Genomic DNA, 13,561 nt, shown 5'->3' with positions numbered 1-13,561 from the left:
GTATCTATCAAAGACATTTGTAAGAATAATACTATTCCAATTTTTTTTAGTACATGTGCTACTGAAACAAGCACAAGAATGCTTAAGAACGTCAGTCCCACCAATGAGCTGAATCACAACTTAGGGAAATAATTTTGGATATTCCATTTGATTCTAAGGTTCACATTCTTTTACTCTGTGAGAACTTAAAAATTTGGTCAAAGTACTTCATCTACATAATACCCAACTATTCTTTATGACATTCCCATGCCCCTTAAATTTTTGGTTTTTGGGACACCTGGGTGGCTCAGTCAGTTAAGCATCTGCCTTCGGCTCAGGTCATGATACCAAGGTCCTGAGATCAACCCCTGTGTGGGGATCCTTGCTCAGCGGGGAGCCTGCTTCTCCCCCTGCCTGCCGCTCCCCCTGCTTGTGTGCACTTGCGCTCTCTCTGACAATAAATACATAAAATCTTAAAAAAAAAAAACTTTTGGTTTGTTATTCTGCAATCATGCACCCACAGTCTCAAAGAACACTGAATGGTATACTGTTAAAGGTATATCACATGTTAAGGTATGGGCATATAATTACTTGACTTCATAGGAAGAGTTCATTTATATAATGTTAATACATACACAAAAAGCTGTATATGTAAAAGTGAAGCTGAAAAACAACAGCAAAGGTAAAAGGAAAGATTGTCCCACTCACCTGGAGACTGAAGAATAGCTACTACTTCACTATGGCCCCTTTCCCGAGCTTTATCTAACGGAGTTTTCCCATCTTCATCTCTCAGATCTGGGTTTGCACCATGCCGTAACAGAGTCTAGAAAAGAAAAGCATTTAATGTGAATATAAGAATTAACACTTTATTTCTTCAATATCCAACTCTGCAATCCTCAAATTGCACCCACAGATTTCAGACTCACAATTACTTAAGCAGGCACCAATTCAAAACACTATTTTGCACATATCACCTCAAAAATGGTCTATCTAGATCTTGAAAAAATTATAGATTAATTTCACTTGGTTATTTATTTATTTAAGATTTTATGTATTTATTTTGACAGAGAGAGACACAGAGAGAGAGGGAACACAAGCAGGGGGGAGTGGGAGAGGGAAAAGCAGGCCTCCTGCCGAGCAGGGAGCCTGACATGGGGCTCGATCCCAAGACCCTGGTTTCCTGACCTGAGCCGAAGGCAGACACTTAACAACTGATCCACCCAGGCGCCCCACACTTGGTTATTTATTAACAACTCAAATTAAGTAAGTTCACATGTGGAAACTACTTTTCCTTCAAACTCCTCCCAATTTCTTTAAGAGAGGTAATAGAGTACGTTTGTGACATGGTAATCATCTCCCTCATTTCCTATATACTGCCAATTACCAAGGTAAATCAATTCTCCTAGAATGAACTACAAAATTTATGTCTTAAATATTAATTCACATTGTTCACCAATTTTTAATGGACACTGGACTCTCTCCCCAACAGACTGTAAGGTCTTTTGAAAAGAGAACACGTCTCATGTTTTTCTTATCAGCCTCAGAGTTGCAGTTTTTCTAACTTTGTTATGATGTAATAGATATATCTGACAAGTAAGTGAATACATACACACATCTGCAAAGTACACAGTACTGGCTAAAAAATCCAAATGCTGAATCATAATAATTCAGTATTTTATCAAATGTAGGATGCCACACATTATTAGATGTATCACTATCACTAAGAAAGAAAAAAAAAGCCAGTTAAATTTTGTAACATGCTTTCTTATTGCTTGGAATTTTTTTTTTTAAACTTACTGAAAGAAATTCTTTTAAACTTCGATTTTTTTTCCACACATTACATGGACAAACATAAGTAAGAAAATATAAATGAACTATAAGGTATTCCGGAACTTCACATTCTGAGCACAATTCTTCATAATTATTTTTTTATTCAAAATCAGCAATATTTATATTTCTACAATGTTATTATCTGTGCCATAAAGACATTAACGACGCATTTCTGAGTGCTTCTCTATCAGATAGAATTTTTTATTCCTGTTGCATGAACAGGTAATGATAACTATGCTGCACTTTCTATCGGGTCAACAGCAATTATACAACATTTTCCTATCTAAGAGATGTTAAAATGTGTATGGAGGGGTAAGGGGGAAAGTGGAGGTGTATCTTAGAATCAATTAAAAACAGAAATATCTATGAAGATTAAATGGTAAGACATGTTAAATACCTAAAGACACTGGCTAGCACAGAGTTTCTGTGCTCAGTGAGTCGTACCTATTGTATCATTATTAGTAACAGCAGCTATCACTCACTATACACTGACAATTCATTTGGCTTCTTCTCTCCCACCCAACCACTCATAACTGCAAAACAGTACAGATCAAAAGAAAATGGGTCAATAAAACTTTTTTTATCATCCTTAGAAGTCACCTTTCTCTTTAAAACCTAACCAATTAAAATTGACAGAATTTGACCTTGAAGAGAACACCTTTCCCAAGTTAGAAAGCTAAGGTGTTACCCCAAATTTCTGTATAGTGTAAAGACGACAATAACAGAAGCTACCATGTGAGCATCTACGATGTGTTGACTCTATACTATGTGTTTTTTATGTATTTTTTTCTCATTATAACAATAATCATGCTATGAATGTATACACATTTAATTGAAAAAACTGCAAGTCAAACTGAAGAAACTTGCCCAAGGCCACACAACCATCGTGCTAATAAGCTGAAGCCTGAATCCAAGTGTGCCTGACTTAGCAGCAGACTAACATTGCACTGTGCCAAATTACTTCACATAGATTCTAGAGACCTAGATCATCCACACATTTGGTTCAACCTTTATCATTTGACTTCTCTGGACCTCCTCAATTTCTAAGTATAAAAAGAACTTTCCAATGTCCTTTGCTAATCTGAGAATCAAAGATACTATGATTCTTCAGCAAATAAATTATGTGCTTTAATGATAAAAACACCACAAATATGTACAAAATTATTTGGTGCTAAGAGTAAGAAATTGGAATTAAAGTGTTTAGCAACAGGTGACTGGTTGAATAAATGTGCAGTATATCCACACAGGGCAAGAATACTGATGTAAAAAAGTTACACAAATACTAATAGGAAGAGGTCTTCAAGGGCGCCTGGGTGGCTCAGTTGGTTAAGCGACTGCCTTCGGCTCAGGTCATGGTCCCGAGTCCCGGGATCGAGTCCCACATCAGGCTCCCTGCTCAGCAAAGGAGCCTGCTTCTCCCTCTGACCCTCCCCCCTCTCATGTACTCTCTCTCTCATTCTCTCTCAAATAAATAAATAAATCTTTAAAAAAAAAAAAGGAAGAGGTCTTCAATATATACTATTAAAGGAAAAAAGTAAAGTATAAATCAGTGTATGCAACGTGTTACATTTTGTATTAGAAAATGAGGGAATAAGCATATATATTTCTTTTTGCTTGCATCTATGTTAAAAAACACTAAAAAGATAAACAAAACACGCTTACCTATAGTGAATAATGGGGAATGGAGTGAGTGGAGATGGCACGGAAGCATGAGTTATCAGAATAAAAGCTTTTATATCATTTTAATTTTGGAACCATGTAAATGTTAAATATTAAATTAATAATTTAAAAACCTGGATTTTACCTTTGCTACTTGAGGTCTTCCAAAACATGCAGCATAATGTAATGATGATGACCTCTGACCCCTATTAACATCAGCACCTCTTTCACAAAGAAATTCTACCTGTAAAATTATGAAGAATCATAAAATTGCCTTATGAATAGTTCTATCTTTGATTTAAAACACTAGTTTTTATTTATTAGCTTACCATTTCCTGAGTTCCAAAAGCAGAGGCCCAGTTTAATAGAGTCTGACCCACATCATCCATAAAATTTACTTCAAAGGCTGGAAGTTTGAAGGAGAAAAATAAATTTTTAAAACTCCAACAAAATAATACTGAACTTTTCTACAGTGGAAATCATTAAAAGATTGTTACTAATAACCACTACATACAGAGTCAATTTTAAACATTTAGGTCAACTCTACAGTAGTAAATAATCCACCAACAAATTCTGCTAAGGTATTCTAAAATTTTTAAACCACCGAGGATTCACAAGGCATTAAGCCTTAAAAATAAACATAACAAAGGAAAAAAAAACAAAAAACTAAATATATAACACAATTTAAAAGGGTACTAGTATCCTTAAATGAATAATTTCATTTACTAATTTAGTGGCATTTACTCAGGTCTTACCATGCACCAGGCTGATAATTAGAGAGGAGAGGATACAGAAGAGGTTGGCCATTCTATTGTCACAAATGCTAAAAATACTGTCTAAAATCTAGAAACTAGAAATTACCCATATAATTCCTATCTCAGCTTTTTTTATATTTTAAAAAATATTTTCCGACCTCCTGTGTCAATTGCATCTATAAGCGCATCGGTATCTTTACTTCGAATACAGTCTATAAGCTGCCGATGTGAGCGCTCCCCAGAGCTATCCAATCTCCTAAGTCCTGGGATTCTGCCTGTAGATCCAGCACTAGACTTTGGCAAAGCTTTCCGTCCTTCAAATAATAGCACCAAGAGAAGGTCGACCAAACGCATGGTATCAAGCACACATCTTTCATCACCCTGCAATGCACTTTCAATTGAATCTGGAAGTTCCGACCTCAGGAGATCCTAGAAAGGGAATGGGAGAAACGTTTAATATATGTGCATTACACAAAAATACTTTTACCAAAGATTAAAAATCAAAGATTCAAAAACACTCTTACGTGTGTGACTACTGGAGAGCCTCTGCAAAGTGTTGAGAGCAGGCTTACAATTGTTGACACCTGGTTACTCAATTTGGAATCTGCAGCTGTGGAGGGTGCTCCTGTAGTGCTGCGGCCTGGTTTACAAGCGGATGATGGCCCTGAAACTGTACCACCAGCAGCAGCCATGCGAGATAACAGCTCCTCGGTTAATCCATGCTTGGCTAACGGAGCTGGGTCAACACCACGACGGGTAAATCGGTCAGCTAGTGATGCAAAACACCGCAGAGCTCCATCGGAAACCTAGTGATATCAAGAAAAAGCATATGGATGATAAAATTCACCTAGGGGTGAATTTTAATAACTAGGGTGGTAATAAATTAGCTGGTACTGCTAATTTCATTCCTGAGATTATAAGGCAGCTGTAGCAAAGATATGAAGCATGTCATCTGTCTAGATTTTAATCCTGGCTCCACATTCTGCTAAAGTATGAACCAAAGATATTGCTTAACTGCTCAAGGCCTCAGTTCCCTTAGCTGTAAAATGGGGATAATAGTACCTATAATTCACTGTCCAAGCTTAAATAAGATGATATATGTAAAGAAACGAGATGGACAGTAAAAGCTCAGTAAGTGTTAACTATTATAATGAACTCTGCCAAAATAATCTATGAATATCAACCAAAAATAATTAACAGAATAGTAAAACGCATTTAAAAGTCAAGTTTTATTTTCTAAAGTATGCTAATTAAAAAAACTTTACACATAAGATATTTTAAATACTGTTATTTTACTTCAATGAGAACTATCCTTCTAAGTCAACAACACTGTGCTGAATCAACAAACCACACTAAGTATAATGCAGCTTTAAAAATTATGTATTTCTGGGGTGCCTGGGTGGCTCAGTGGTTAAGCATCTGCCTTCGGCTCAGGTCATGGTCCCAGGGTCCTGGGATTGAGCCCCGCATCAGGCTCCCTGCTCCACGGGAAGGCTGCTTCTCCCTCTCCCACTCCCCCTTCTTGTGTTCCCTCTCTCATTCTCTGTCAAATAAATAAAAACTAAAAAAAAAATCCTAAAAAAAAAATGTATTTCTGAAACATTTAAATTTTAAAAATAAACATATCACTTTTATAATTTAAAATGTTTCACTGCCAAAATAAAAAAGATGACCATACAGAAATATGAAATGAGAAAAAGAGAAAATGGACTTACCTCTCGTTCATCAACTGAAAAGTTCAAATAACAGTGTATCAAAGTTATAAATAAGGACACTATAAAGTCACTTTTTGGATACAAAGTATACAGCAGTGATTTATTTACCTGATGATCTTCATGTTTTAATAAACTAGAAAGAGATTCCACACAAATTTCTAAAGAAGAATCTTGAGGTTCCATTTTGCCACAGAGTCTTGATACCACAGCCATGGCAGAGTGCAAGGTATCTTTATGAACCAAGTGTCCACTGTCACGAATGAAGGTAAGCACACAATTCAAACCACCAGCCTCAAAGACTGCTCCTGACTCACGAGTACATATCAGTTCTAACACCTAAACAGTAAATCAAAATTAACAAAAGAATACAGTAAGGCCAATTTTAATTTTCTAGCATCACAGAAAACACAATGTGCCCTCCAAATTTATTAGTAGCCACATTTTAAAAAGCACAACAAATTAATTTGAATATTTAATTTAGCCCAATATATGTAAGGCATCATCATTTCAACGTTACCAAAGTTAAAAACTGATGTATTTTACATTCTTTAATGTATTTTTTTAAAGTTTTTTTTTTTAAATAATTTTTTTTTTAGGGACACCTGGGTAGCTCAGCCAGTTAAGCAGCTGCCCTTGGCTCAGGTCATGATCCTAAGGTCCTGGGATTGAGCCCCGCATCGGGCTCCTTGCTCAGCAGGGAGCGTGCTTCACCATTTGCCTGCCACTCCCCGTTTGTGCTCACATTCTCTCTCTTTCTGATTAAAAAAAATATATAGGGTTGCCTGGGTGGCTCAGTCGGTTAAGCATCTGCTTTCAGGTCAGGTCATGATCCCAGGGTCTTGGGATTGAGTTCCACATCAGGTTCCTTGCTCAGTGGGGAGTCTGCTTCTCCTCTCCCTCTACTGTTTCCCCCACTTGTCTCTCTAGCCCTCTCTGCGTCAAATAAATAAATAAAATCTTTAAAAATATATATATATTTATTTTAGAGAGAGAGGGAGAGCATAAGCAGGAAGAGGGGCAGAGGGAGAAGAGAGAGAGAATCCCAAGCAGACTCCCCACTGAGTGTGGAGCCCCACATGGGGATTGATCCCATGACTATGGGATCACAACCTGAACCAATATCAAGAGTCAGATGCTCAACCAACAGAGCTACCGAGGTGCCCCATATTCTTTAATATACTAAGTCTTCAAAATCCCAAGTGTATTTTATCCTTATAGCACATCTTAATTTGGGGTAGCCACATTTGAAATGTCCTACATGGCTATTGTATCAAACAGTGTAGGTTCAGATGGTGAAGCCTGCATGGCAAGTTAAGCAACTAAAATAACTTAGCAGAAGTTTACAAAGTTCCTACACATTTAAATCAATAAATAAATGCTTGCTATTACATTACTCATCATCCTCACAATCTGTGAATGTCAAAGCATGAAAAATTAACTTTCAGGGGCGCCTGGGTCCTGAGATTGAGTCCCACATCAGGCACCCTGCTCTGCCGGGAGCCTGCCTCTCCCTCCCCTCTTCCTGCCCTCCCCCTGCTTGTGGGTACGTGTGCTTTCTCTCTGTCAAATAAATAAATCTTTCTTAAAAATTAACTTTTATTTTCCAAATTATGTTGATGTTTAAGGAGTTCGGGTAGAACTAAAGAGTTAATGGGGTCCACAGATCTTACAGGCATACCAGAAAATTTAGACTCTATTCTTTAAGCTAGAAAAATGTGCGTTTCTTTGAGAAAAATGTTTTAAGCAGAAAAACAGTATAATCAGATTTCCAGTTAATAAATGGGAATGGGCCACAGGGAGAGTATAATGGTAAATGCAAAAATAAATTTCAAGCATTAATATTTAAGAGAGAATGAAAGCTTAACTAAGGCAATAATAGCAGAGACAAACAAAAGGAAATAAACTAGAAAATCACTTCATCATGTGTGGGGTGGAAAAAAGGAAGGAAAAGATAAAGCACGGGTTTCTGCCTACAGTGAGTAAATTTGATGCCAATTATCAAAATAACTGTATCTGTAGTAAAAGATCATAAATCAGACAGCTATTGGAGCTGTCCAACAGGCCTTTGTATATGGAGTCTAGAACTCAAGAGAAAGCTCAGGTCTACAGATAAAGACATGAGGGCCATATACAAATGAACGGTATTGATGGTGATAGATGAGATTATCTAGGCAAAGTCATAATTTTAAGAAGATAAAAAAAGAACCTTAGAAATTTAAGAATAAATTAACAATAATCTGCAAAGGAAACAGAAAAAGGGAGAGGAGGGTGTGAAAGACAGGAAAGAGTTTGAAATAGTATGAGTCAATGAATAAAAGAATGGAGTAAAATTACAGTCCCAGAAGAAACATGAAGTATTATGATCAAGAGAGTAAGACAGAAGCGCACCTGGGTGACTCAGTCATTTGGGTGTCCAACTCTTGTTTTCAGCTCAGGTCATGAGCTCAGGGATGTGAGATCAAGCCCTGAGTCAGGCTCCACACTCAAGTGCGGAGTCTGCTTGAGATTCTTTCTCCTTCTGCCCCTCCCCCTGCTCACACACTCACGCTCTCTAAAATTAATTAAATTTTTAAAAGAGAGAGAATAAGAGAAAAACAGCTCTAAACAGGAAAATAGATACCTCTTTGTCTGAGTCTAAAGACAGAAATAAATCTACAGACACAGAGGCAGAAAATCAAGCCATTAACACCTGTAACACCAGCTCTCAAAGTGTGGGGAAGACATTTTCAAAGATCCTTGAAGTTAAAGCTTTTTTCAGTAATACCAATACCATGACAGTAATTACCTTTTTCATTCTCATTCTCTCAGGAGTGTAGGGTGGAATTTTTGAAAAGCTATATGTGATATAGCAACAGACTGAATGCAGAAGTAGATACGAGGATCTGTCTGACTTCTTCTACTAAGCCAGACATTATTAAAGAGACATACAAAAATGCTTAACAATGCTACTGTTCTCATTAATTTTCCATTTGTTCAGGAAATAATTTTTTCATTAAAAATGTATGTTAACACATAATGAGTCTGTTATTTTCAGATAAATATATGTTCTAAATTTCTGTTTTAATATCTAATATAGTAAAGATAAATAGAGATAACCTACATAAACAAAGGCCCTTTTTTAGGGCCCCTCAATAATAAGATTTATAAAGGGATCCTGAGACAGAAAGTTTTGAAAACTGCTGGCCTACAAGAGCAGGAATCTTAACAAGAATGAAACAAGAATCATAAACAAAAAATCATGGATAGTCTAAATGTTTTCATCAAGTAGTTTTAATAAATTACTGACCCAGCACTGGTGCTTTCAAAGTCACATAAAGTTTATAATTAGTCCCACCAGGAATAAAACAAAACAGCTACTATAAAGGAAGTACAAAAAAATAGTTAAATCCATGGGCCCTCGAACCAGACTTCCTAATTTCAAACTCCTAATTTTTCAATCCTGGCTCTGCCATGAACTACTTGTATCACCACCAACCAAGTTACTTAACCTCAGGATGCTTGAATTTTTTTCAAATAAAAAATAGAAATGCTGGTATTAGCAGCATCTACCTCATATAAAGTTGTCATGAAAACTAAGTGAGTAAAAACATGTAAAGTGTTCAGCATAATGCCTGACTCTAATAATCAATATTAGTTATTACTATTTTCATACAAAATCATTTTGGCTAAGAACAGGGATTACCTATCTCAAAACCTACCAGAAACCCAAGAGCCAGCACAGAAGAGCATTATCAGTGACCTACAATTTTCCTTCGAAGATAAGACTTCTTTTCCCAAGCTATAAGGGATCCTCTTTGGTACCACAAGGACTATGACTTCCACTGTTGTCAATCACTCTCAATAAAGTAAAAATAATGAAAGAATTTTCTTTTTTTAGCAAAATGTGTTTTATTCTCTAGTGATCTTCAAATGGGCCAGTAAACACTAAGACTTACCTTTACACATTGTTCAGCTAAGTCTCGGCTAGTCCTGTTATTAAGCTCGACCACAACTAAACGATTACAAAGTGCTTTTATAGCTCCATCAACCCCAACAATCCTTCGGGTGCATTCTGCAGATACATCCAGATAGTATGTGATGGCACGGGCTGTCACCTCTAATACATTGTCTGGAGCACTTTCATCAAGAAAAATTTTGCAGAGGGCCGGTAAGAAAGTGCGAGGAGGACATCTGTAGTGAAAGAAATCATATTATACCTAGGATTACTAAATTTTTCACATCAAAAATTAACAAAATAACAAGTAAAAACTGTAACATAATACATCACATTCAATACTGTCTCTGCATCTGTATTAGGTAGTATTTCTCACACTGCTTTTGTTTCCAGAACAATACTCATAATGCTAATTTCATCACTGCTGAAAATATCAAGTTATCAACAGTTAAAGGTAGCAGCATTAACTTGAAACCATGTTTAAAAAAAAACATTCCTGGGACACCTGGGTAGCTCAGTCATTAAGCGTCTGCCTTCAGCTCAGGTCATGATCCCAGGGTCCTGGGATCAAGCCCCGCATCGAGCTCCCTGCTCCACAGGAAGCCTGCTTCTCCCTCCCCCACTCCCCCTGCTTGTGTTTCTGCTCTCTCTGTCAAATAAATAAATAAAATCTTTAAAAAAAAAAAATTCCAATTCAATACCCAGCTCAAACATCAACGGCTCTGTAAAACCTTCCCTAACCTCCCCAAATCACTAAGTGGTACTTTCATGTTCCTAAAACCTCATACAAACAGTGCCCACACTATTTAATCTACCACTTTATTTCCTTATTTACATTAAAATGTCCTGAAGGCCAGAGACATTGTTCAATTAATGTTTTATTAGAACAAGTGCTGATCTGGGGTTTAATAGATAAGGATAAAACATACAACAACTTTGTAACCTTTGTGGTCCTGTTTCCTCATTTGTAAAGCAAAGATAATATCTAAGAAGTACCAACTTTATATGGATGATATGAAAATTAAATAAAATCATATATATTAAACACTTAGCTCAGTATACTGGCACCATATTGAACTAATTAACTTTAGCTCTCCTTACCTCCTATGAATAGTCTAATGCCTGCTATATAATCAAAAGTAGAATTTGTGAGGTACCAATAATACCCTTTATATTTTATCAACACTTAAAGTATGAAAGACTATGATTTACATTTAATAGAAATCTCAATTATATGACATAAAATATATTATTCTAACTTCTCTGCACAAACTAAGCTTTAAATGGGCTACAGATAACACAAAAGGTAATACTCTAAACGTTTTGGTGGAATTCTTTTTCCTCCAAATTTTAGTGTATGTATCTTAGTAGCTTTTTAAAAATATCTGTGTGTTGGGACACCTGGGTGGCTCAGTCGGTTAAGCGTCTGCCTTCTCTCTCTCCCTCTAACCCTCCCCCAACACTCACATACCCTTACACACAAATAAATAAGTAGATCTGTAAAAAAAAAAGGGGGGGGGGATGCGCCTGGGTGGCTCAGTCGATAAGCGCCTGCCTTCGGCTCAGGTCGTGATCCCAGGGTCCTGGGATCGAGCCCCATGGGGAAGCCTGCTTCTTCCTCTCCCACTCCCCCTGCTTGTGTTCCCTCTCTCGCTGTGTCTCTGTCAAATAAATAAAATCTTTAAAAAAATTAAAAAATAAAAAAACAGCCACCATTTTAATATAAACAGGTAATACCTTAAAACTGTCTCTTCAGGGCTCCTGAGTGGCTCAGTCGTTAAGTGTCTGCCTTAGGCTCAGGTCATGATCCCAGGGTTCTGGGATTGAGCCCCGCATCAGGCTCCCTGCTCGGCGGGAAGCCTGCTTCTCCCTCTCCCACTCCCCCTGCTTGTGTTCCCTCTCTTGCTATATGTCTCTGTCAAATAAATGAATAAAATCTTTAAAAAAAATTTAAAAAAATAAAGCTGTCTCTTCAGTTGTCGATTAGGGATATTTTCCCCCTTATCTTTTTTTTTTAAAGATTTTATTTATTTGTTTATTTAACTAACGAGAGAGAGAGAGAGAGAAAGAGAGAGAGCACATGCAGGGGAAGCGGCAGGCAGAGGGAGAGGAAAAAGCAGTCTCCCTGCTGAGCGTGGAGCCTGACCCAGGGCTCCAACCCAGGACCCTGGGATCATGACCTGAGCCAAAGACAAACACTTAACTGATTGAGCCCCCAGGTGGCCCAAGAATTAATAAACTTTTATTTTCTTTTTTAAAGATTTTACTTATTTATTTGACAGAGATACAGCGAGAGAGGGAACACAAGCAGGGGGAGTGGGAGAGGGAGAAGCAGGCTTCCCACTGAGCAGGGAGCCCAATGCGGAGCTGGATCCCAGGACCCTGGGATCATGACCTGAGCCAAAGGCAGGCGCTTAACGACTGAGCCACCCAGGCGCCCCGAATTAATAAAACTTTTAAAATTAAACACAGAATTCTTCAAATCCCCACCAAGAAAATACAGAAGAACCTAAAGCTGTATGCATATACACACAGACAAGCACTTCAGGCTGTACAGAGTCTCTAATTAGAATCACAAAAAATTTACTCCAAAATAAATTCAATCATTCATATTTTATTTCTGTATTTCTAATACAGACCTTATTTCTATATGAACACATAATGGAGGCAGATACAAAACCATGCTGGGCATATATTAGCATCATTTTAAAATCTCCATTCCATTTTCCCTTAAAACATAAAAATCAAAATTCACTAACTTACTCATTCATTCCTCCAAGGATTGAAAACTTACAACATTATCTTCAATTAAATTTTCCTACAATGAACTCTAAAGTTCCAAAGAATAAAAAATCACAAGGTCCTCTATCAAAAACAATACCATTTTGAAGATGGTTATAAGAAGATAATTATAAACAAACACACTGGGTTAGACTTCAAAAAATAAATTCTATCTGAAACAGATTAAGAAAACTTTGATTTCCTCTTATATGAACTGTGAAGTCAAGAGTTCAGAAAAGTTATCAGGCAAAAATGTATATGCAAAGACGGTCACAGTGACATAAACCATATATCTAATAACAAGGGCATGATTAAGTGTATGACACATCCATATGATGGATTATACAGGTTTTATTGAGATACTTACTAAAAACATATTGTGAGGGCACCTGGGTGGCTCAGTTGGTTAAGCGACTGCCTTCGGCTCAGGTCATGATCCTGGAGTCCCTGGATAGAGTCCTGTATCGGGCTCCCTGCTCAGCAGGGAGTCTGCTTCTCCCTCTGACCCTCCCCCCTCTCATGTGCTTTCTCTCTCTCATTCTCTCTCTCTCTCTCAAATAAATTCTTTAAAAAAAATAAATAAAAATAAATAAAAACATATTGTGATACAAATATCATTTAATAAAAATATTAGGTAAAAAAAAAACATCCATTATGGTGTTCATCGTGTTAAAATATACAGAGAAAAAACTAGAGGAAAAAGTTAAAATGACTTATTACTAGATAATGCAGTTACAGATAATTTCTCTAAAAACTTCTCTAAACTTTTCTGACTTTTCCAAATTTCTCATTCACTAAGCTTCTCATTCTCTAAGCTTTTCTGATTTTTCCAAATTTCTGAAACAAGTGTATTTTGCAATTCCCAGAAAATAAATTTAAAGTTTGCGGCAAGTCAACTACAGTAAGTT

At 36.8% G+C, this 13,561-nt stretch overlaps 1 protein-coding gene across 8 annotated transcripts in view; it reads right to left on the bottom strand.

Annotated features, from left to right (window-relative positions):
- Nucleotides 1-13,561, bottom strand: part of HECTD1 (HECT domain E3 ubiquitin protein ligase 1) — an 88,315-nt gene that overhangs the window by 56,525 nt on the left and 18,229 nt on the right. For all 8 annotated transcript variants that reach the window (XM_088024650.1, XM_088024652.1, XM_028114901.2 and 5 more), the window contains exons 3-9: nucleotides 9,874-10,108; nucleotides 6,047-6,274; nucleotides 4,748-5,029; nucleotides 4,382-4,652; nucleotides 3,798-3,874; nucleotides 3,614-3,712; nucleotides 688-802 (exon numbers count right to left, since the gene is read on the bottom strand). In XM_088024650.1, coding sequence (XP_087880776.1) covers nucleotides 688-802; nucleotides 3,614-3,712; nucleotides 3,798-3,874; nucleotides 4,382-4,652; nucleotides 4,748-5,029; nucleotides 6,047-6,274; nucleotides 9,874-10,108 — 1,307 coding nt within the window. The remainder of the gene's footprint in view (nucleotides 1-687; nucleotides 803-3,613; nucleotides 3,713-3,797; nucleotides 3,875-4,381; nucleotides 4,653-4,747; nucleotides 5,030-6,046; nucleotides 6,275-9,873; nucleotides 10,109-13,561) is intronic.

This window comes from Eumetopias jubatus, unplaced genomic scaffold, assembly GCF_037043125.1.
Source record: "Eumetopias jubatus isolate StellerSeaLion01/CBP00866 unplaced genomic scaffold, mEumJub1_p1.0 scaffold_7, whole genome shotgun sequence".
Taxonomy (NCBI): Eukaryota; Metazoa; Chordata; class Mammalia; order Carnivora; family Otariidae; genus Eumetopias; species Eumetopias jubatus.
Note: the sequence above shows the minus strand (reverse complement) of the source record. Positions and strands in the feature narration are given on the sequence as shown.